The sequence below is a fragment of the Telmatherina bonti genome, assembly GCF_933228915.1.
Source record: "Telmatherina bonti genome assembly, chromosome: 3".
NCBI lineage: Eukaryota > Metazoa > Chordata > Actinopteri > Atheriniformes > Telmatherinidae > Telmatherina > Telmatherina bonti.
Genome location: NC_136621.1, coordinates 16,165,147 through 16,191,136, shown reverse-complemented (window position 1 = coordinate 16,191,136; position 25,990 = coordinate 16,165,147). Strand labels below are relative to the sequence as shown.

At 37.8% G+C, this 25,990-nt stretch overlaps 1 protein-coding gene across 3 annotated transcripts; it reads right to left on the bottom strand.

Moving 5' to 3' along the window:
• Positions 1-2,974: 2,974 nt before the first annotated feature.
• LOC306771931 (CD48 antigen-like) lies at positions 2,975-24,773 on the bottom strand. Of its 3 annotated transcripts, none has more exons than XM_079261266.1 (6): positions 24,642-24,773; positions 18,670-18,972; positions 9,376-9,666; positions 9,163-9,277; positions 6,379-6,446; positions 2,975-5,366 (listed from the first exon to the last, which is right to left on the bottom strand). In XM_079261266.1, the coding sequence occupies exons 1-5, from the start codon at positions 24,676-24,678 to the stop codon at positions 6,398-6,400; spliced, it is 795 nt and encodes a 264-aa protein (XP_079117392.1). In that variant the 5' UTR covers positions 24,679-24,773; the 3' UTR covers positions 2,975-5,366; positions 6,379-6,397. The 3 variants fall into 3 exon arrangements, with proteins under 3 accessions (XP_079117392.1, XP_079117390.1, XP_079117391.1); XM_079261264.1 differs by having other exon boundaries at positions 9,167-9,277; XM_079261265.1 differs by lacking the exon at positions 9,163-9,277.
• Positions 24,774-25,990: the final 1,217 nt, after the last annotated feature.

Below are 25,990 nucleotides of genomic sequence, written 5' to 3'. Positions count from 1 at the left end.
TAAACTTAACGCAGGCTCATCTACTTCGCAGCTAGGCTGAGCTAAATCATTTCAGCTGGTTTAGTGACTGGTTGGAACAGCTACTATCTACTTCATGGCAGCTGGATTATACACCACTAAAAGGGGCAACTACTTTTTCACAGCACTGTACACAGAAAATCTGCTGGATTGTGGCCCCTTGTAGGACCAAACAAACTCACTGGCTGCCACAGACCTCTGCTGTAACAATGGCTGGCAACCAGTGAGTTAAATACCACCGCTTTAGACTTAATCAACAGGATTTCCTCTGTGATTCCAAGTGAAGGGGAAATTAACATAATGTTTGTGAAATCTCTCTGCAGCAGGAAGGCAAAACTTAGCTGAAGGGGCATTTAATTCTGTGTAGTCGAGTTGAAACTGAACTGGGAAGCTTCCGTCACATTTTCCATAGAACAGAACATCTTTCATCCTGTGTATCAAGGTGTTATTTTCCACATGGGTGGGGTTTTGCTCCAGGTTATTATCAGCTCCATCATACATTGTGGTTTGGAAAGAAATAGTATTCTGGATAAATTTCCCTCATTTGTCATAGTCTGGTTAGTTTTTATGATACAATCAACAAGTCCTTCTACTAAAACGGCTCCAGAAAGGAATTTTTTTTTTGTTTGTTTGGTTTTTTTTAAAGAAAAAGACTGTTCAGAAAAAATATATGAGTGATGGTCAGAAATTAAGAGAAAAATCAACTGACAGGACAAAGTGATTACCTACAAGGGTTAATAAAACACCTTTTTCAAAAAAGACTTTGGGTGTTTTCTGGGCTGCTTGGGATGTTGCACTTTACTAATTTAACTGTGGCCACCAGGGGGCATCTGTCAGAATGCACAAGGATGACCTTTTGGTCTGGGTTGTTTATTACTTTAAACATAGAAACCGCTGTTTGGGTTAACTTCCATATGTGTGGGTGTGGTTTTCTGCAACAGACATATAATACACAATAAAATATTATCTATACATATTTAGCTGTTAGAGCACTTCACAACCACTTTAAGAACAGAAATAAACATATCCAGGTAAATACTTATACATCATACAGTCACAAACAAAGAAATAAGAAATACAATTGAAGCCGCAAGCGGCAACCATCGGGTCCTCGCCTCATGCCGAACCCTCCACCTGAGTCCTCGTTCTCCTAATGCTACATGTAAAGGACCCGCAGAGCTAGTTCCTTTTAATAGAGAAATACAATTCACATATTGAGAAAAAAATGTGTGTAAAGGCCAAGATGGCGGACAGCCCGTTACCATGGCAACATGTGTTTAATTGACTTTTCAGCCCGTCTTGGGATGTTACACATGTGTGGTGAATTTCGTAGCCCTAGCTCAAAGTAGACGATCGGGCCCCAAGGGGCCCCCCAGAAAAAATGTGCCACACACACACACACACAATACATATTACAATGCGTTAAGGACCCGCCAAATATGAATGATTTAAATTTTGGTGCAGATTGGATGTATTTCTGCGACGATATGAGTGAACCGTGTTTCATGGCGAGAACGCTTTTTTCCATGGGTTGCCAAGGTAACACGCTTTCTCCTTTTAGAAAGATTTCACTAACGTTTGGTCCCTATCTTGTGTTGAAGCTCCATGGCGAATGTGGAGCCAATAGCATGAATTGCCTCAGACTAGTTCATTCAAATACGACGCGTCCAAATCGACAAAAACAGGCAAAAAAATGGCCGTAAACGCCATGATGGCGGACAACCCGTTGCCATGACAACAGGTGTACAATTGACTTTTTTGGTCGTCTTATGGTGTTAGACATGTGTACCGAATTTTGTCATCCTATGTCAAAGTAAACTTTTGACACCCCATTCTACGGGCCATCTTTGGCGTTTCTAGGGGGCGCTGTTGAGGCATTGTTGAATTGGCGTTCATGCGGACCCTAGAATATCGCTATTTTCGCCGGGCTTGAGGTGTGTGCCAAGTTTCGCAACTTTTCACGGGGTCTAAGGGGGTCAAAAATGGCCGAGTTGTGCTGAGAAGAATAATATAGAAGAATAAACATTTGGAAAACAATAGGGCCTTGCCATACTTCGTATGGCTCGGACCCTAATAAAGATAAATAAGTAAACAACTACATCCTGGACTGGGCCATGCTTTGCATGTTGCAACAATAGCAATATCAGGCCTAATAATTACAACATTAAAACAGGTCAGCTAATAAACACACCCACATGCTCCATCTCACACCCCCCCGCCCCCACTCACATACTCCCCGATGCACACATACATACCACATTAACACAACTCCCCTCACGAGCTCCCTCTCTACACACCTTGACACGCACCCTCCCCCCTTCTCACCCCCAGTTGAAACACTCCCTTATTTATTCGCACACACACCCCATCCCATAAACATCCCCACAACTCCTCAAATCACCCACTCTTTCCTACCCACACGCACCCCAACTCACCTTTCCGTCTCTATTCATACACTACCCCCTATACGTGCCCACACCTCCCACCCCGTCCCTCCACCTCTACACCCCACTTGCATACTCCCCCTTTATTTATACACACCCCATTGCACACTCTCCACCCCACCTCCTCTCTACACATACACACCTCCCCCCCACCTCTATTCTCTTACGTTCCATGAGGAGTAATTCTGTCAAACACCAGTTCTGATCTGTGTGGGGAGTTTGGGAATTTATCTTGATCACTGTCAGGATGCCCATCAGTAGTGGAGGTCTTCTCTCTTATTATTAAGCTTATCTTCTTCAGTCGATGCCATCAAAGTTCAATCAATCAATCAATCAATCAATCAATCAATCAATCAATCAATCAATCAATCAATCAATCAATCAATCAATCAATCAATCAATTAATCAATCATGAGGGGAACCCTGAGGGGAAATTCAAAGTTCCAATACAACCTTTACAAGGTTTTTACAAGCAAACACAGAACAGTGACACACAGATCACAGGACCGGTCATACTGAGAAAAGACTGAGATAACGGAGAACAAAGATACATTAGCATTGAGGGTAGAGGGCAAAAAACAGGCACCACCAGACTGTGGAGAGTGGAGAGATAAAAAAAAAACACCATATGTACACGTAAGCGCAAATTCAGACAATAGACAACACACAGTCCAGGGGGTGGTGAGTCAAGGTTAATTAGGGACCACAGCCAGGGGCCACACTCCATACGGACACAATAATTCAAACCAATTCATAATAAAAAGTCTAATTACGTTAAAACCAACAGATTGCATGAAATGATCAAAGCTTATGTTATTTGACTTTGAAACTTCTTATATCAACAAGCTCAATGTATTCATGAAAAACTACTTCATTAAAATAGTTTTTCATTATCTGTAAAAAGTTTAAATTTTGTGAGTCTTATGTGAAGAAGAAACTCTGTCTAGATAAATTTTTCAGTAAAGACTTGACACGGCTGTATTTGGGATTAACCTCAAAGTGTATTCACCCTCCATTTTATGAGGTCCAGAGATTTTGCTCCATATTGACATGATGGTATCACATAGTTGCTGAAGATTTGTCAACTGCATATGCATGATGAGAATTTCCCGTTACCCCACATCCCAAAGCTGCTTAGCTGGGTTGAGACCTAGAGACTGTGGAGGCCTGCTCAATAAAGTGGGTGCAGATGAATGAGCTTTGTGACATGGTGCATTATCCTGCTGAAAGTAGCCATCAGCAGATGCTACGCCATGGTTATAAAAGAATAAACATGGTCAACAACAAGACTCAGGTAGGTTTTGGTGTTTAAATCATGTCACAATGTCACATTTGTACAAAGGGGTCCAAAGTGGGCAAAGAAAAATCCCCCCACAGGATTCCCCCACCTACAGCTTGAAGCATTGATCCAAAAATTGGTCCAGAGTTTTATTTCAGTTCTAAAACACTCTGCTAATGGTTCTTCTACGGCTTTGCTATTGATATTGAATATAATTAAGAAGGTCCTGCTAGTTTTTATGAAGATGAAGGAGGTTTTATGGTAAAATGTTCTCTCTTCCTGTCATTTGCTCATTTAGGCCTCACTTCTTTCTGGATCTTTGTGGTGTTTTCTAAGGTGATTTTGGGGCTATCCCTGGATTCTCCTGACTGTTCATGGATAGAGGTGTTACCAACCTCAGCTAATGGTTTTTAAAGGTATTTACCTGCAAACCAACTCAAATAAAACACCTAGAAAATTGCAGTTTAACTTTCTACCCTCTCATGTAGCACTTCTCATCAAACATTCATTCTTATGACTATTTTTCTCATTTTCAGAGCTATTTTACTTATTCCTTGGGCTACCTATGTCATGAGTTTCTGCAGCAGACTACCCACAAACCAAAACGAACTTTGTTTTCTCAAGATAACAATCTCATTATCACAACAAAAAGTCAGTTATCCCGAGAGAACAAGATAATTATCCTGTGATATCAAGATATATTTAGAAGATGTATTTAAAAGAAATGTTCAACTACGGCTTCCATACATCCCCCCAGTTGTGAAGATATAGGTCATTCGTTTTTGGTTTGTTGTTTTAGACAGCAGGTGGAAAAAAGAAGACCTTAAAGTTGCCATTATATTAATAACCAAATGATAACACATAAATCTTATTTTAAAAAAATGTCTTTGATTATTTCAACAAATGAAAGCTTAAATAAAACAAACTAACTAAAAAAAGAAACAGTCATATATCTTTAGTTGAAATCAAATGTAATTTGAAATGGAAAAAAATGGGAGTCGTAAGCTTTGTTTGTGCACAGCTTGTCTTCCTGGAACGATCCGGTTTTACCGTCAGATGGTTTCCACAACCCCTGGACAGGAGACGGTAACCAAACACACAAAGACCTTTCTGTGTAACACATTAATGATTCATACTCAGGTTATTGTCATTACTCTGTCACCAGGAAACATAATTTATGGTGTGGTTTAGGTTAACAAAGACTTCTAACAGATATATATTCTCTGTGGTATTTTTCACATGCTTGATAAGGAAGTTAGCCAGTTCTGCTCAGATCCCACATGACGGGTTGAAATTAACAAAGAGGTTTTATATTATTTTGATGTTAAATGTTTTCTATAAAGAAGTGTAAATATGTAGAAATGTTTTTAAAGAAATGTGTGAAAAATATTCAGTAACATTGAAATGTAACAGAATGTGGGATATAAGTGGATAAATATGAAATATTGAAAGCATTTTGTAACATCTCTGGAAATGTCTTGTGGTCCTTTATGGTGAATATCAGTAGTTTGCAGTTAAACACGAACAGGGTCTGGGAGGATACGATGAGCTTCCAGTTTATCATAAACTGTTGTCAGACTGTTTGGATGTTGAACGGGTCCAGAAGGATCTGGAAACCTGCCTCCCTAAAGAAAAATAAACACATGAATTTAGTGATGAAGTTTCAGAAACATGCTGTTAATAACAAGATTTTTGTTGTCTACTGTAGGTTTCTGTACTCGGACCTCCCTGTTCTGACTGCTTACATCCTGAGAAGTTCAAGCTGCAGCTGTAAGGGCACATCCTAACACTAAAACTACCTGTCCTGTTCGGTAAATATTGGTTCAACTGAGGAATAAATAGATGAAACAAAGTTAACAGGCTTCTATGTTATTTTCAGCTACACTTAGGACTTTGAAGTGAAGCTCTTATAAATGTCTAACTCAGTAGAATCATCACATTAAATTCATACAAGACCAAAACAAACCCAAACCTCAGTTCAAACCCTGCTTTCTTTGCCAATATAAATAAACAACAACAAGCATCCTGAACCTGCTCACACAATGGATTCAGCAGCTGCCTCTCCTGCCCCCTCATTGTTTCTTCATCCTTCCTTTGTGTGCTTTGTGAGACCAGCTGCATGCTGTTTCTATGATCAAGCTCTGAAAACATGCGGCACTGCAACAGCTGTCTGCAGGGTTGGAAACTCTCTTTGCAGTTAGTACCGTTAGAGATCCTTGTTGAATGTTACTTTTCAGTTTTCTTTGGATTCTCAGATTTTGTCAGACAGCTTTGTAAACCTACCTGCTCAGAACCATCTCTGCCTTTTTTCATTCATTATAATAAGCAGTAATCACCTCATTTTCTCTCTGCACTCAAGGGCTAACTAAACAGGTATAAGCCTTATAACTTCGTATGATGTTAATTGTGGTTAATCATTTATTTATACATATATGGTTTGCAGCCTGCAGCAGGTGTCCCGTGACACAGGTTGTGTTTGCTAAAAGCTCTGTGACATCACTGGAAACAGCCTCAGTGAATCAAACAACATTTACTGAAGCTCTGTGAGAAAGGTAAACAAACCTAGCTGTTGATGGTTGTCTAGCAACAACCATGGTCTCTAAGGATTTTGTGTTCAAGTAAAAAACACAAACATACCTGATGTTGTCTGTCGGCATCAGTACGTATTTGCGTATATGTCACATTGTCCTCTTTCTGTTCTGAATCTGTAAAGTCACAGAAACTCAAGTTAAATTTGAGATTAATGTAAATATTTCATTAGCAGAATACCAGGATGCTTCATACGTACAAAACATTTGTGTGATGAGTAAAAATAAGACAGAAAGTGTCACAAATTGGCTGAAGTGGCTTTGATTAGTCAAAAGAGAAATATTCTAAATATCGTTTTTATTGGTTGGCCACCACCATCTTGTTAGTCTGAATCTGGATGTCCCAAAGGAACCCACTCATTCTCCACCATCTTGGAAGATGTCTCCCATTGGGACTTAGGGATCTCCAGTCAATATTCTGCACAGATGTTTCTGTATACTATGCCGGCTACTTGGTTATGGCGCTCCATGTATTCTTTGCCTGCCAGTATCTTGCACCCTGCAGTGAGGTGCTGGATAGTTTCAGAGCTTTCTTTGCACAGTAAGCACCTTGAGTCCTGCCTGGTGTTGTAGATCTGAGCCTAGATAACCCTGGTACTCAAGGCTTGCTCTTGGACTGCCATGATAAGTGTCTGTGCTGTCCTTTGCTGTTGCTTAGATACGATGTTGTGAAAATACAAAAGCTTCATGTGTTTGTATCTTGCTGGCAGACTGAAATATGAATGATCTAATAGTCAGAGATGAAGGCTAAACTGGAAAGTTCCAGTCAAACATTATAAAGAGATGATCAGGACTGATTTCACACATACCAGACTGTTTAGGTCTGAATTTGTGTAAATATTTTATCTGAAGTATTTTAGTCACTACGTGATGTGAGGCGGTCTGAACCAGTTTCAGGGTTTGTGATAACAAAAATACACCGCTGTCTTGGTTATTTCCTGCGTGTACATATTTATGTTTAATTCCTGTGTATTTATTAAAAGGCATGAAACTGCTAAACATAATTTCCTGAAGCAGCAGCTCTTTTAATGTCCATGTTGTGCAACGGAATGCAAAAGGGTTGCTTGTTTTGTCCATATATGTCCACAGTAGTCTTTAGAGGAGGTGTGAACCATTAATCTGTTTGAAAAAAGTACTCAGCACAATAATAAATGATAAAGAAAAATATGGCACATAACCAGTCATCTACACTCTCCCTATAAAATCCTCATTTTCTTAATTCTCTGTGAGAAGAATGGAGGATTTGTTAGTTGACCTCACTGTATATTTGGTTTTATTTGTTCCTTGTTGTTTTCCTCCTAAGTTTTCTTATTGGAAATCTTTTTTTTATTCTCTTACTTTCTGGTTTTCCTGCCTGTACAGCCCCTTGACTTTTGCTATTTAACTTTTGATCCCTTCGTCCACCAGTCTCCTGTGTCTCACCCTGCATTTGCATCCTGCTCTCTCAACCCACTGTTACATCATCAATTCAGTGATTGTATAAAACATTAAATCCAAACTTTAACATTTTTTCAGATGTAGAAATACAACCAGTAACTTGCGTTACACAGCTGCATAGATACTCTGACTGAGGCTAACATGTTGCCTATAAGTAGGATGAGGCATGGGTCACTCCCATGTCCTGGTTAAATAAAGGATCCAGACCCAGGTGTCAACTTGGGTTTGAGATGTGCAGCTGAGGGAAAACTTTTGTATTTGATTAGGAATAAACACAAGTCTTGCGACAAGAAGACCAAAAACAGTGATCTATGATGGAAGAGAGGAGATGACAGAAAAACAAGGTTATGAAACACCTCATACAACAGACAGGAAGATGAATGGAGAACAGAAGAAAGCCTTGTGCACATTTACATCAGTTAACTTTGTTTTCAGGGGAGCAGAAAAACCAGATGAAAATCAACCAAAACAGGATAAACTCACTGAAAGAAAACAGGAGATCATTGTGACAGCTCTTTGTTGTTCCGAGGAGGAAAGATAAAAATCCATCTTGCGTTGATCACAGCAGAAAAACCTAAACTGCACCAACATATGGTGCCAAACTATGCACCTAACCTACAAGACATTCTCATCAAAATGGGCAGAAACAGGCCAAGAATTAAGCACCTGACCCATTTCATGTCCTGAACACAGAATACAAACTCTTTTACAATCTGGCTGAAAATAAAAGACTTCAAGTTTCAATAAAGTTAGATTGAAAAACTGTTGTTTACATCAGTCAATTCTGAAACTAAATATTGGACTTTAGGGAAGTTCTGATCATCATCTTCTGCTCATCTGACGCCAAGCGTGCAACTTCAGTTCGTGTTGCATGTTGTGTGTGCGTGTGTGTGCGTGCGTGTGTGTGTGTGTGTGTGTGTGGATTCATGTCTAAGGCCTTAAGCGGTAATGTTATATATGTGTTTAGTGTCTCATCTTCTCATATTTTTAACAGAGGGAACTTTGACTGAATAGAAAGAAGAGATGAAGATGAAGACCTGAGATGGTGTTAATAAAACCAAACCAACAAGTCCCTTCGCTTTGAGGAGCTTTTTTAAACACATTACAACGTGGAAAGCACTTTCATTCACTGTGCTGAAAACAGCAGCTCAGATGACAAGCCAACGGCCAAGAATATTAAGTTACTCTACAGAACAGAAACCTGAGGAGAGCCTTTAGAGTTCCATCAACCAGAGCGAAAACACATTGCTCAGAAAACAGACAGAACCAACATTTTAAAGAATGTTACGGATACAAGAACCAAAATAAGAGAATGATTGACAAAAAAGATGATGCAATGACTCTACAATCTGAAGACAAATTCATAAACTTGATGAGGATAAAATAAAGCTGTTACCTGCCTTGTGTTTGTCTGATTGTCTTTTTTTGCCACAGGATTTTCCTCCTTATCATCACAACAGCCAGTAAAACCATCAGAATACCACAAACTACAACTATAATAAGAATCCAATCTGTCAAACAAAGGATGAAAAGAGGAACAAAAAAGAGGAACAGTGTTTAAAAATGAAAGTTATATTTGTAATAAAACAAACATCAAAATGGATCTTACAATGTCTTTTGATGGTGACATCCAGACCTCCTGCTGTGTTTCCATCTCTGCAGAAATGATTGACGTCGACTGAAAACGTCTTACTTTCTGCAGGGTTTTCAGACAAACATTTATAAGAGGAATCAAAGTCCTGTTTGTCCACAGTGAGAAGCAGAGAGAGATCAGAGCTGCTCTGGTTCAGGATCTTCCTGTCTTTGTACCACGACAGTTTCGTCTTTTTATCCACTGAACACAGCAACATGCAGCCATCAGTGATATTCAGTCTTCTGACAGCAGGAGATGGAGCCGGGTCTGGAGGTGAAAATGAATACAAGACAAACAAGATTCAACAGCTGTTTAAAAGTAATTTAGATTCACAACCAAAGAAAGAAAAAGTGAGATACTTTTAATTTGCATGAATATTTACTTTTCGTAACCTTCTTGTTGTCCTTTTAGGTAATTTTGACCCCAGATGAAATCCTGTGTTCTCATAACATTTTTTCATCAATAAAATTATATGAAAATAATTGTATTTTTCAATACTATGGATGTACAATATATTAACATTGATATCAGTAATATCAGTATTGGCAGATGTGAGTAATTTTAACATGTTAACTATACTGGTGTGATAAGTAAAACTGGGTCGATATTAACAGCCAGTATTTATTTCTTGTTGTTTTCCATCTGTTTTTTTTTTTGTGCTTTGGGGAGTGGTGGATTAGACCATGTGATATGGTAGCGATGCCGCACAGTAGGGCTGGGCGATAAGACCTTTCAGTAATATCCCGATATTTTTATGGCATGTCACGATATACAATATATATATATATCAATATTTACCTTAGCTTTGAATGAATGCTTTGTTTCTTACAATCACATCAGTAAGATGATTTTGTGTCTATATTAAAACATAATTGTTCATACTGCATCAAGATATGCTGATTTTAAACATTCATGCCAAAAGGATGAAATTGTAACGAAGCAAACTGATCAAAACTGCATTTATTGAACAGTTAAAGCAGTGGCAGAAACATGTCATTTTAAAACAAAATAAAGTGACTTTGCATGATGTAATAAATGCAACGTATGAAAATAGGTGCTCTAGGGGGGGACTTTTCAAATGATGAACTATTATAAGGCTTTGCTTTATGGATACGTTTTTGAGTTGTCTGGATTTTTTAGTTTAGCGTAGAAATCAGTCTTATAATACAGGCAGATTGTCCTCGTATTGTCTCCAATAATCTCCAATAGCTTTTAATTCAGGATTTGATTCCCACACCTTTCTGTACTTTCTAGAGACATGACGAGCTAGATAAATATGCTTGTATCACACACACAGTGGATGAGGTGAGTAAGTGACAGAGGCTGTGAATGTAATCAAATAGAATTAATTATTTTTGCGGGACGTGAAAAACTTTGTAATTTACGTCCCACTCTGTAATCCAGAGTGGGATCAGTGGCGGATTTGGCTGTTCCTAGTGACTGTAGGTGGAGTCGTGCAGGTGTCCTCTCTGCTCCTCTGACTGGCTGCAGCTGCAGCGACTGAGTGCTTTAGGACGGGGAGAGACTCTCGTTCTGACAATAACTTTACAATATGTGCTTTAAAGTCAGTCGCCAAAACACCAGGAAAGTCTCCAATAACTCCAGTAAAAGTCGCTAGATTTGTCGCTAGTCACTTTTCACAAAAAAAGTCGCCAGATTTAACGAGTAAGTCACCAAGCTGGCAACAGTGGCCACACGCTGCCTCTCATGACGTAGCACGTAGCTCAGGTTATGTACGTAACGAGGTGCGCTTGGTTTAACTCTCTGTGCAAAGCGGTGCAGAGTCGAGGAGGAGTGAGGAAACCCCGCCCACAGCTAAAAACACCTGCGTGACAACAGGATACTCGAATATGACGAATATAGGCATTTTCTATATCGCACAGGGGACTAGCTACGATATCTCGAGTATATTCGATATATCACCCAGCCCTACCGCACAGCATTATGGGGTGTTTGGCAGAAGTGGAGCAACAATGTCAGCTGTGTCGTGGTTTTTCACGGTTTTGAAAGAGAATGGACAAAAAAAAGTCATGTGAATATGATGTCAAATCAAGATTAAATAATTCCACGTCATCAATTTGAAATGCCCTCTGAAATACCATCCAGAGGTTTACAAGTTTTAACTTTCACTTTGTACTAAATTTGATCATCTTAAACTTATAGTTTAAGACGATCAAAGTGTAAGAGTATAAACCTCTTAGCAGAACACAGCAGATGTCAGGATGAATTGCAGAAATGATGATGATGATGAAGTTAAAAAGAGCTGGTATGGAAGTAATAAGCATAAAGATGAACTTTGGACATTTCTGAGAGTTCAAAATGAGGTGTAAAAATGTCTTTTTATTGGATAAAGGAGTCAGTGAATCTACTGGATATGTTGCTCCTTAGGGTAAGCACTAACTAGGAAACATGAGAGTGATTCAACTTCACAATCCTTTGCTCCTCTGAGACAACCGCACATATTTCAGGACATGCCTCGTCCTGCCTCCACATCTTTTCTCATTTAAAAGTCATGCTTCATTTTTAACAAGCAGGTACAGGAAAAGCAAGACTTTCTGCGAATTCCAAGGAACCTATAGTTCGTTCTTTATGCCAGAAAGAATTTGTTTACATCAGACTGACTTCCAGAAAAAACTTGTCTGATTATCAACAAACATGATAAAAGATCTGAGGAGATGTGAAGCTACACTGAACTGTATGAAAAGTTCAGACTTCCTACATACAGCTGACAGATTAGTATGGATATCACTTTAAATTAACCAAATGGGAGTGTTAGGAAAGTGTGCAGCCAAGAAATGCATCGTTCTGCTGTTGTTCAGGAACCTTATTGAAAACTGTGTTTCTAGTATTTCCTTCCAACCTCAAATCTTTCATTTCAGCTATGTCACTTTCTGTATTTGGTCTGAAAGTTAACAGATGTGTAAATCAAACAGTCAGTAACATCTGGCAGCAGGAGGAATATACACCTCTGAGATGTTCAGACACGCCAATTTATTTCTGGGAACTTTATCTAGTCACATTCCATTAGAATGACGATGGATGACCTCCTTTTCAGAACTCCTACTTACTTCCACATTTTACCAACACTGACAGAATCATCTTCAAAAGTGTGAAACTCATAAGAATTTAGCTCATTGAGCCATCTGGACCTTATTTTTAAGTATCATTTTATCAGCATGTTAACATGAACCAGTTTATTTAGGTGCATAAAAATAATTGTTACTTTACATTTTTTCTGTTCAGTTTAATGCATTTTGGACAAACAAGCTGATGAAATCCTTCAGTTACTCATTAGCAGCATATTTATTCCCTGTGTGTTCTGGAGGACTTTAGTGTGTCCAGAATGGGTCCATATGTCTTTCTACATCCATTGAGGATGTTTGATACTGGCTTTTTTTTACCAATATCAAATATTCAGATTTTCTCCAATTCTCAATTTCCGATATAGATATCAACTGATACTGATATTTTTTGAACGAGTAGTGCCAAACAAACAAAAATATCAGGAAGACGATACATGACATCTTTTATATTATGTCAGTCGGACTTAAGCTTGTTACATACTCCATGAGAAGCAGAACTTTATTCTGGCTCACGAAGCCCCGAGAAGAAAATGACGTCATTTCGTTCGCGTGGACGCGTTTGAAGACAGTTCTTGACAGTTCTTTTTTCTTGCGGGGCTCCGAGAAGTATCGTGTGATTGGTCGGACACTTGAGGTGAGTGTCGTTAACACGGAGAAAGCATGAAGCGTAAGTTGCTGCTTCTGTGTTTTTACTGTTGCAGGTAAAACGGGTTGTTTTGATAAAACAGCTGATCGAGGTGGTGAGAAAGTACGAACATTTTTACACGTGGCATTAAAATACTCAGACCCAGCTGTGTGCACGTTAAATATGAAACTAGAAAAGCACTCGGAGGGTGGAAACCTCTGCCAAGCACAATAGTAAAGAATCCTTTTAAAAAACTTTCTGGATCCAAACAGTGATCCGGATCACCACCAAAATTTAATTAGCTCTTTATTTTCACATTTCCAACAACTCTTGAAATTTTTATCAAAATCCGTCCGGAACCTCTTGAGTTATCTTGAGCACAAAGACGCTAGAAAAAACATGACCCACTTGGTGGAGGTAACAACCGGGTTCGCACATAAAAGCAGACATCCCCCCCCCCCCCGCAGTGATCCCTCCCAGTGCTTCTCGTGGAGTATGTATGAACCTGACGAAAAAATTTTTTTTCTTGTTCTTGCAGCCTTGAGAGCAAGAACTCAGTTCTTGCTTCTTGTGGAGTATGTAACAAGCTTTAGAGGAGACGTAGTTGAAGAGTTTGAGCTACGAAATGTTTATGTTGTGTAAAAGAAATTTCATGAAAAAAGTAAAAACCAATACCGATAGTTTCCAGATTTGTATTTTAATGTCGATATCAGCCGATAACATTGGTACACTGATAATACTGGACAGCAAATGATATTTCTCCATATATTCTCAATATATTTCTCTTGTTTCTAGTGTTCGTCTCGTGTCACACTTTCTGTATAGATGCAATTTAAAATTTTGTACGTGAGGCTGAGCCACAGTTTGTGGGTGATTTAATAAAGTAATTTTGTCAATGGTGGCAGACGCAAATGTGTTGAAGACACTCTATTCAACTGAAGGTTTCGCATGTTTCGTGATTTGCAGCATGGCGAGAAAGCGCAAAAATAATGAGTAAACTTGATGCAATTGAATTGGAGTTGTTGGCTGACATGACCAACATGACCCACTGTCACACTTAGCCATGCTCCTCCTGTTTTCTGGCTCGCCAGTAAAACTGCTCCACCTGCTGACAACACCTGCCATCGATCTCTCATCACCTCTTCTTTATAAGTCTTGTTCCACTCATGCTCGGCCAGATTGTCTTTGCTACCATGTCTGACTCTCCTGCATTTGTTCCTGGACTGATTCCTGGTAGGTTGTTGACACTGTATGGAAATAAATCTGTTCCATCAGATTTTGAATTTTATATATTTATCAGTTTTACACTTTTAGCACCAGAATTTTCTGAAGCGAATTAACATAACTGAATTTAATTAATCTGAATTGAATGCTTTAATTTTTTAATAATTTATTTTCGCCACTATGTTTTAAGAGTTTTAAATTTCAAGACTCAAAATTCAAAGATAAAAAACTCAAAAGAAAAAAATTCAGACTGCCAATATTTAACAGTCAAAATTTGGTGGTTAAAATTTGCCGTCAGAAAATTTGTTCCACTGGAAGAACTAGTCAATTCAGGATACCATTGAACTGGTATTCAGCCAATCATGTCACACTCCACCTGAAACTTGATTGTGAACGCTGATATTACGTATTCACTGCCAGATGTTTCTTTATTTCTTATTTACTTTTGGTTAAGTAGACAGAAGACATGCTTCTGGAGTTGTGCTATGCAACATGGGATTGGGGGTGGGGTGTGTCTGTATGTGTGTGAGAATGATCAGGTGTGTCCATTTTGATGGACAGCATTTTACTAGCTTTTTTCACTGCTAGTATCAAAGGTGAAATACAAATAAAATTTGATTTGATAACTGGAGATGAGCTTTTTTGCACCTTAATTGGTTTGTACGTTTTTTCGCATTTGCAATGAGTTTGCACGTGTTTTTTGTACAACCAAACCTTAATTAGATCCGACCCTTAATTTTTTAAATTCCACCTTCCATTTAGTAATAATGCAGAAATCTGTTTTTAACATGAAATGAAAGATTACCACTTGAAATATGTAAGTATGCCTCCGCTCCAGATTCCAACAAGGACGTGAAGTGTATTTCTCTGATTAATGCCGCAGCTTTTCTTTTCTCGTACATCTCTTTACTGCATTGGTTTCATATCCACCTGTTACAGAATTTCTTTTTATTGCATCGCAGAACTCCACAAGTTTTTAATGTTTGATCAAACTATTTGCATTTTAGCTCAACATATTCTAAGTCTTGTGACCTTTAAAGAATGCACACCAACATCATTAATGCACAGAATTGTGCGAAAAATTTATATTTAATGTGTATCCAAAGTCTGTTTACATCGGATCAGCAGTGTCTGTTGTCTTTTCCATTGATCTTATTCTGAATTTATTATATTTCATCTTGTTTTTCATCGCAGTAGCTGTTGATAACAACTACACAACGGTGGTAAAACCTATGGGTAAAACTGAGGTTACTCCATCTGTGATCAACTACTTTTGCCTGACGCCAGGCCTTGGATCTGTGGCACAAAAGATTGAATTTGTGAACTGAACTGGAATAGAGAGAACTGAAACTGAATTACGAAAATTAATCATGTAAATACTTTAGCTCCCAGTTGAATAAACAGTCTTTACTGATGGTCCGGAGTGGTTTTTATTTGTTCAGCCGTTAAACCATTATAAACCAAAGTAAGAGTTAAACGACACAAGCACAAACAAAACAAACGTTACATTTCTGACATAACTTCAGTTACATACATTAACTTATAGCCTTAAACTTTAGTTACATTTCTGATTTCTCATATGACAGAAGATAATGAATTAATGTAGCTTGTTGCCACATTTGACTGGTGCTGATTCTGGTGCTGTCACATTTTTTATACCTTAAACTGTATTTTTCTTCTGTGTCTTTCAGTAAGCCGTTTTGCCGTTTCTTTCGTTGCAGTTAGTTGCCGTTATCAACATTTGTTAAAGCCCTCTCAAAATTAAACAGTTCTACGTTTACAGGAACAATGGTATGATTAATACATTCACATTTAAAGGTGAAACTAAAAATATAAACTCCTGTCAACAATCTTTACAAATACAAATAAATACCTGTTGCAGCCATCTGCCTGAGTGCTGATTTAACATTTTTCTATCCTACAAGAAACACATTTTCAGCAGGATTTTATAAGTGGGACTAGTGTTGGAATTTTAGCCAGAAAAACATATTAACTCCATCATCCAGGTGCCACAAAAGAGAAGTCCTGTCAGGCAACTGATCCAACCAGTCACTAAACCAGCTGAATTTAATTAACTCAGTTCCTCTGCGAGAGATTATTTTGTTAGTTAAAACACCTGTTCTAAATGCACAGGTAGATCCAAAAACAAGGCGGGCCTTCTACTTTATTTTTACTTCTGCTATACTTTATACACCTCTGAAGCTAATTAGTGCTGTTAGTTGGTTAAAAACTGACTACAGAGAAGGCTGCACTGCCTTCTTGCTTCTGGATACCTGTCAATCAAAATTACATGCCCCCAAAATGTGCAGAATTTCGAGATTAAATTACTTCTGAAACTTCTTAACAAGCTAGAAAAAAATTTACCCTCTCACAGTTGTCATGAAGGTAAACCTGACTTATTGAACCTAAAATGTTTCTTTGAACCAGGCAGTAAATATATTTATTTCTGCTGTGAAGTTGACCTTTTTAACATGGGACTGACTCCCTTTTGGAGCCAGCCCCTAGCAGATGAGCTAGGGGCTGGCACAAGTGCCAAAACTTGCCAACTGCAAGTTTTGGCACTTGTGCATAATCACTGTAAACCGCTGGATGTTGCTGCTTGACTGTTACTGATCTGACCTGCTTGCCTGCTTGTGTTTGCTGGTTTTTTTGCTTTTCCATGGAGATCGGGCAGTCCGGTTCTGAATCTGGTGGAGCTTCCTTTAAGACGTTATATTTTGACAGGAACTGTCAGATTTCTTTAGTATTATAAAGGACTGAAGTAACCTGAGAGGATCATGATTTCTCACAACAAATAAAAAAAATTACTGAAAAAAAGTAATCAACATACCTCTTATCTTTAACTTCTAAGCCTTAAGATTCAACAACTTTGTTGTTATGCCACACAGATTATCTTATGAAAAGATGTGAGCTCGACATTAAACTGCACAAGTCTGTAAATTACCCGTTGATTTGAGTCAGGGTTTGTAGCAGCAGGGAAACTCTTGACACTTTCAGGACTGTGGCTCTCGAGGGTCGGAGTTGGCCACCCCTGGTCAAAATTTTTCCTTAGAGGTAAGCCGAGAAGCTCAGTGATCAAGGAGGGCTCAGAGTAGATTTGTTGCTCCTCCCCATCGGGAGGAGCCTGATGAGATAGCTCAGGCATCTGATGGCTCTCTGGTGCGGTGTTTTGAGCACGTCCTGCTGGATGGAGACCCTGGGGAAGATCCAGGACTCATTTGAGGGTATAGCTCTCTGGCCTTGGACAAGCGCTGTTCTGATTCAAGTTGGAAAATGTGTTTCCCTGCTTAGGCAACAATCCCTGCAACCTGACGCTGGATAAGCAGTGAGAAAATAGATGGAATGATGCTGTGTGGGGTTCACATCATGAGTGGAAGAGAGGTCAAATCCATGCAATGACACTGTAAACAACCATACGCAGACACTGCTTGTGTATAAATCTAGTTTTAAGACCAATGACAGGGCAAAAGTGACAAGTGTGTGACAAATGCTGTGCCAAAACATCTGATCTTAGATGTGTCTCCTATTGCCAGTCACAATAATTTCCCCATTTCATCTTTCAGTTTTTATCTAATAAGGTTCTTTATTGATAAAAACAGCTGTTGTGGACCGACTGTTTAACTGGACTTTGGGGATGTAACAGGAGTGTCTTTGCTGCAGTATCATCTGCTACTGGAGTACAATATGGCTGCACAAGATAAATTTAATTTACAACTGGTAATAAATTAATGTTTACTACATCTACAGTTATGATTATAGCCTGATATGGTATAAATCATTAACATATATAAGTAATTCATTTATCTGTCATGTCCGGACCAGAGGAAGAGGTGCCAAAAATAAAAAATAAAAAACTACCATTAGATTTTGTTTCATATATTGTGTTTCTCTCCAGTATTTGTTTTTGATTTTATATACACTATCACATCATCATTTGATTTGGTGAAAAGTCCATCAGCAGGACAGCAGTCTAAACTCTGATTAGTCAAATTGTAGTTCACCAACAAGTTCATTATAATGAATGTTTTCATACATCATCTGATCCTTTCCCAATTAGACTGAACATAAACATTATTATTCTATTCCACAGCTGCCTCTTTACATTTTTTCTTCTTCAGTGAGTCAGATTGCACCAGACGCTGACAAAATAATATTAAATCATGTTATACATGTTATAATTTTGGAGTTGGGAAACATCTATGAAATCACAAAATACAGTTTATGAATTATGAGTAACATTTACTCTGTTGAGGATCCGTAAGGACTTAATATGCTGCTTGAACAAAGATAACCATTGTCACACCAATCAATATAAACTCATAAGAAAATGTGACTCACCGTACACCATGAGGATATAAGCTGACTTGAAAACATTCCCTTTTTTAGAGTCAAAGTTATAAATTCCTGAGTGGTTCTTCTGCAGGTTTTTAATGGTAAATTTTCCAGTGTTTTTGTTCCAGTGAAGTTTGTCTTTGTAAATTTCCTCTAGCATCTCAACTTCCCTGTTATTCACAAAAGCAATGTTTACTGAGTTATGTATAAGAAATCCAAACTCCGTCAGAGAGTCGGGCAGAGTGATGTTTCCTCCAACAACACCTGTCAGGTTCTTCTTCACGTCTTCAGCAGCAGATAAAATCATCCCTGTAAAACATCCAGAAAAACGACAGTCAGCTGCAGCAGTAATCATAATATACAGTACAAAGTTAAACTTTATGTCCACATTTAATGTGAACTGGGATGTGAAAATTTGCATCAGTGTCGGTCCTTTGACTGCAAAAATTCAACCTGACTGATCTTCATCATCAGCTGTAATTACTGAGGGATAAAATCAACTTTACATTGAAGAAATGATTGTACATCACAAACTTCCCAGCCGTCAGAAAACAATCCAGACATCCTGATTCTTTTAAAAACAAAAGCTTGTAAAGTTTGTTCCAAACTAAACTGAGAGATTTTATGTATTTTTTGACCAGGAACGCAGAAGAATGGGGAAAAAAAACCCCCAAACGAAACAGCAGATAATTACCAGCAAATAGTCAGGACAGAGAAAGAGGGTCTAACATGAAATTATTCATTTGAACCAGCAGTTGAATGCATTTACTTTGTATGAAAGTGCTTTATAAATAATCATCTTTAAGTGAGTAAAGAGTATCTGAATAATAAAGAACCTGAAAAAGGATGTGAATCAACAGAAAAGCAGGAAGCAGAACATCCTGGAACATACAAAGAAAAATATTTTAAACCACAACCGGAGTCCACATCAAGTATCGCAGCTTCTTGGAATAATAAGAATAAAATAGAAAAGCATGCGGAAAGCCCAGACTTCTACCAAGCAGCTCATTTCCTCCATTACTGTGATTTCCACTCCATGGTATAGTCTTACATTCATTTTATATACACTTGGAGATTCACTAATGATCAAAACACACCTTACATATTTGAAATAACAATAATAAAATTATTTATTGAAAACATAGTAGGCTTGTTATTATCATTTTCCTTGTTTTTATTTAAATCGTAAAACTATCAACATCAGTACATTTATAAATAAATGTTCCTGTGTCCTCAATTCCACCCAGATCAATCCTGAAATTTAATGGAATTTAGTTAAACCAAGACCTGTTCTCTTATAAACCCTAATCACAAAAATCCAGCCATTTTTATGTAAAGCTGCAAACACACAGAAAAACAGACAATTGGGAAAAACATAACCACCTTGGGGAAGGTAATATAATAATAAATGAAGCTGAAGTGTTCGTTTCTCCCCGAACAGGGCTGAGCAGGAAATTTGCATCAAATTTGACTTTTCAGTCATGACTGCCGGCACACTGCACAAAGGAGATGATATCGATCATCACAACACCACAAAAGCACACACCTTAGCACTATAATAATGTATTTTATAGATCACATTCTGATTGATGTTCATTAATTATGCAGCATCTCTTTATCAGTTTTAGTTTCATGACTTTAAACTCCTTCATGGTGCAGCAGTGTCTCTATGTTGGTGTTCTGAACCTGCAGTAACCAACATGCAAATCTTTGTTCTCATGACCCCAAAGTTGTTTCAGTTTGAAAGAAATGTGAAATCCAAAGAGCTTGTTTATGTTACCAAAATACAGCAAAATGAAGTCAATCATCACATGAAGAAAAGGGGAACCTGCCATTAGGGCCCTCTCAGTTTGGACAAACAAACAAATTCTGAGTCACAATGATGTTTACCGTTATTGCATTATTTTCAACCACAAACCATTCTTATTCCATCGCATCACATGCTGAATCATGCAACTGATCTGTGACACCATAATGCAACATTAATTGTGATGCTACCCATTTCATGCAACTCTTGCAGATGCGATGTGGCAAAAAAAAAAACAAAACAAAACAGAAGTGAGCTCTTGCTGGAAGCACCATATAATCTCAGTTTGATCTGTTTTGGATGGTAAATGATTCTCATGTCCTCCTGAGTTCCACCATCAGCAACTATGTGGTTTATCAACTAAAGAGCGCTTTTAATCTGACTACCCTGTAGTTTATTAAAAGTTGTTTGCTTCCTCTGCTGACTCCAACAAAGTTCAGAACGACCACATAATGATTCAACTTAACGACAAATGTCCAGAATCCTTTGATCCTGCTGGATTTCTGGTCTCCAAGTATGCAGCTTCTGGTTTAGCTCCAGCGTATTCAAACCAAAATACCACTTTATTTTTTATAAACTTTTAGGCGTTGGTTTAGCAGCTTCGATTTGCATTATGTTATTTTCTCTCGTTTGCATATCCTGCCTCTGATTAAACCAGGAAGGAAACTTTAGAAACTTGATCCTCACCCAGATAAACATCGTCAATGTAATTACTTATCTTAATGTTGATTACATTATTTACAAACATCAGATCTGCAGAGAGACTGTAGAAGGAGGGAGTGTTTCAGAGAAATGTGGATGAAAATGACAAATAACCATCGTTGAGGGGGTTAAACAGATAAATCATTCAACGATCAGTTTATAAAATGTTCCTCCTTATATTCAACAGCTTGAACACATTTTATGTAGGAATATATAGAATGTACGTCCTCCATCAGATCACAGGACATCATGATTACACAGGTCCGGTTACACGTCCGTGCAGCTGTGTTTTAATCATAACATGATGACAGAAGTGTTTGGTTTGTCAACTCAGGTTTGTATTATTACAGAAACAACCCGCTGTCATTAAACTTTTAGAGGAAAACACCTCGGAAAAAACATGATGATTTAATTTCATTTTTCATTTAAGTTTCTGTAGAGAACAATGCAGGAATTGTATATTTTCTGCTCTGATGACAGAGGCCTCATTTTTCTAAAGATGACTCTGATCTTTCTTTCAATAGATATGATCGTGTCAGACGTCTATGGACTTTTTAACAATGCTGTTTAAACACAACTGTATCAACACTGTAAATAAGGTATTTGATCTCGTACTGTACTGTCATATAAGTCAATTAAATTGCATTTATAGCATGGTCAGTGAGAATTTTGATGACAACTGGCGTTTATTATTTTCGTATAAACGCACACAAGTTAAATCACTGCAATAGCCCTCCATTACAGAGCGTCACCGTGGCAACGCGTTAATCAGCTGGTGCAGATTAGCTGTCTTTTAACAGGTGAATGAGAGAAACGCGCTGTAGCTTGACCGCGGTTGTTTGGCATAAAAACTACATCGAGCCCAACATGAAATAGTTCCTATACTTAAGCATATTTAGCAAGTGTTGTAAAAAAAGAAATACATATATCTTATAAATAGTTTACTGTGTGAGACCAATGTGGATTAAACAACTCGGATTCGTGCAATATACGGTCCGAGGTAAAGTTAGTTTGATGTTTGATATTCAACAGATATTCGGACACCCAGTCTCCCGACCCCAAGCCACCTCGTCGTGGCTTGGGGTTGTGGCTGGATGAGCAATTAGGCAGTGTTTAGAGGTGTGTAGGTCACATGACTAAAAATCTATTGGACTTTAAAATATTAAGAAATTCATATAAAATACCACAAGAGGATATTAGAGAAAATAAAGGCTGTGCAACATGTGGCAGGACTGGATGAGTAATTAGGCAGTGTTTAGAGGTGTGTACGTCACATGACTAAAAAGCTATTGAACTTAAGAATATTAAAAAGTCTTAGGCGCTGTGGCTGCGGAGATAGTTATCTTTAAATTCTGCTATCGTAAATTTGTTGACGGTCCCTAACTGTCCGCCGGTGGTGAAGACCGCTGCGGTGAAATTTGTTATCACAACACCACGACAAAGCAGCGCAGGGTCGGCAATTTATTACGAGGAGACTGGGTGTTCGAATATAGATGGAATGTATGAAGTTGAGAAGGTCGTTGCATCGTGCATCTTAACCCCCCGACGAAGTGGCTTCGGGTCGGGAGACTGGGTGTCCGAATAGCTGTTGAATATCAAACATCAAACTAACTTTACCTCGGTCCGCGCGTCGTGGTATTTTTGACTCTGCCTTGTGCAAAATAACCGTCTAATGCACGGCTCCTCATTGTTTAATCCTTACTTTTATTGTATGTTTACTGTTGGTTATACTTGTGTTATGTTGACCATGTTTTATCTGTTTTTGCACTTGTTTGTTTTTTGTGTTGAAGACATCAGGCCCTGTGATGGACTGGCTAACTGTCCAGGGTGTACCCCTGATGATTGCTGGGATCGACTCCAGCTTCCTGTGACCCGTAATTGGACTAAACAGTAGGCCTATAGAAAACGAATGAATGAAACTAATCATCAGTTCAAATGGCAAAAAGATCAATCTGTTTAAATTTACTCTAATCTAAATCTCAAATTTAGATTAGGAAATTATATTTTTAGTCATTTTTCTATTTGTAGAGACAATATAAAATTGATCATTTGTGACAAGTGGTTGTTTGACGAAGCTCAGAGAATGTGTCGAGTCTTTCGGGCCAGTTGTTTCGCCAAAAGGTTCGTTGCATAAAGCCTCGTCTGATGGGCTCATCGGCTGGATGTTTGATGTACAGCAGTCCGTTTATATATTTCATGTATATATTCCATCTGTACTTAAAGTGGAATGTAAATAAAGTATTAATATAGCTTGCTCTTAAAAGTGACAACTTTCTTTTCACACAGCGCTGTAAACTGGTCTGCACGTCTCTGCAATGAAACACAACTGTGCTGCAAACAATACTCAACTGTTAAAAACAGCAGTCCAATCAACTTAGTTAGTTAGTTGCGAATTTCCTATTTTAAATCAAGACAATAATCTTTTTTGTAAATGTTACAATGTGAATGTGTATTTGTGAATACGCTGGAGTTGTTGACAGTAACTTCTTCATGTTAATCTGATAACATTAAAAAGAAATGTTCCACAGGGATCCATTCTAGGGCCTCAACATTTAATAATTACACTTTCTATTCAGTTCAACCAAATATATACATTTATTTTAGACTTGTGACGTGTGAATTCTTAAGTAACAGGGCCGCTTTTTACATCTATATACTTTACTTCTAATGACAGGGATGTATCTTAAAATTTGTAATCTTATGTAACATTGTATTTAATCTATGCTTTTCTTTTCCATTAAACGTTTGTTAAGATAGAAATAAATGAAAATTAATTTAGTATAAAAACATCTGTATAATTTTCCATTCGTAGTTTTGAAAAAAACAAAACAAAAACAACAACAAAAAACCTTTAATGCCCCTTTTTAGTGTTTCAAAGAGCCATCTTTTCAGTGACTAATTATTCTTATTAAAATTTTATGGAAGTCATTTTGCCTGAGCCATCTCTAATACTTCGTTTGGATATGTAATTTCACATCTAAGTGTTTACCTTTCCTCAACTGTGTCAAGTTTAGGTCCTTCATTTGGCAATATTATTAATAATGGTCTAATTTATATAATAAATTCTATTGATTGTTGTTATTGCTGTAAGTAAATAAAAAACAGATTTTTTTCTATTGCATTTCATACTTGGTGGGATCATTAAAGTTATTATGGATTTTGCAATTCTAAAATCACAATTATAGCATCACTCTCAAAACTGAAGCGTGCTCTGACATTACATAGAAACATGCAAAAGATTATTTTCTACACATTTATAAATTTGGTTCTTCAGCTTTGTTCTGCAAGATGTCAAGTAAATGCAAAAATACTCAAGCCAATAACAACTAAGCAACAAAAAAGTCTTCTTCAAAAAAGTAGGCTGTTATATAGCTTATTTAAAATCTATCATTTTATTTATCATGTTCGTATTCACTATTTATTGTTGATCCGTTCTTATAGCAAAAAGAAGTAATGGTTTAGGACTCACCAAAACACAAAAGAATGATCCTCATCCTTGTTTTCATCACAGTTACACAGAGAGAGACATTATGGGTTAAAACTTTTTTTTTTTTACATAAACTCAACCCGTTGAGTGCAACTTAACTTGCGGCAGTAAAGATTTTCCTGAAATGAAACATTCCCCTCAAACACAGTGGGCGCCTAGGGACGTCAACTCCCCACTCATTCGCCAAAACACACACACACACGCACACACACAGAGACAGACACACACACACACACGTACCTTTCTCTCTCTAACCGTCCGTGATCAACTTCCGCGTTGCTACTTAACATATAAACGCTGTTTCAGATCATTAATAAATGACTATTGGGTGTAAGAACAACGTTTGGAGTGAGAAATGATTGAGAACGACTTGTCTTTGGTAGCCTGTTTAATCTCCGTGCAGCTTTGAAAAATCCTTTAAATGCCGACTTTTATTTATTTTTTGTCGTTTTTTTCCAGTCATGAATCTGATGCAGAGAGAAACTGACTCAGGAAGAACCCCCACCATCACGCCTCCATACATAAAAACACACTGCAGCCGGTGGTCTGATCTTTCATATGCTACAGAGGCGTCTCCAGCCTCTGAAGACAACCTGGGCTTATCCCAAACCAAATGTAAATTTCTAAATTAGCGGACGCGCACAAACACATACACACACACACACACACACACACACACACACGCACGCACGCACGCACGCACGCACACACACACACACACACACACACACACATATATATATATATATATATATATATATATATATATATATATATATATATAGTTTCTCTGCCAGCAGCCATCAGCCTCCGGAACAAGACCTCCTCAAGTTAATTATTATTTACTACAACATTGAATTTCCCTTTGGAGATTAATTAAGTATTTATATATAAGTAAGTATATATATATATATATATATATATATATATATATATATATATATATATATATATATATATATATATATATATATATATATTGTTTACAGTTTTACGGTTGGTCAAAGAGGACAATGGCTGAACGCCAATTCTTCAATAAATCAGCTCAAGGATACAAAAGTCTGTTTATTGGAGCACTGTTATCTCGCAGTCTAGCCTTGCAAAAAGTAACTTGGGACGAGGACAGCATTGTAAAAGGACACGTGCGCAGCGGGCACAACCACCACGAAGGAATACATACAGCGAAACAATTGAGCCTACAATCAGGACGGCAAAGTCAGCAAAGTCTTTTAGATTCTAATATGATGGAGCAAGCGTCTGAACAAGGAGACAATTCAGACAACAAGGAAAATGCAGAGAGCAGGAAACATGGACACCACAGGTAATGTGAG

Excerpts from the sequence above, each read along its gene's own strand:
- LOC306771931 (XM_079261264.1), bottom strand. The coding sequence starts at position 24,678 with ATGAAAACAAGGATGAGGATCATTCTTTTGTGTTTTG. Across the intron at positions 6,447-9,166 it reads GACAATCAGACAAACACAAG|ATTCAGAACAGAAAGAGGAC; the intron begins GCAGGTAACAGC and ends GTGACTTTACAG. Across the intron at positions 5,367-6,378 it reads ATGCCGACAGACAACATCAG|GGAGGCAGGTTTCCAGATCC; the intron begins GTATGTTTGTGT and ends ATTTTTCTTTAG.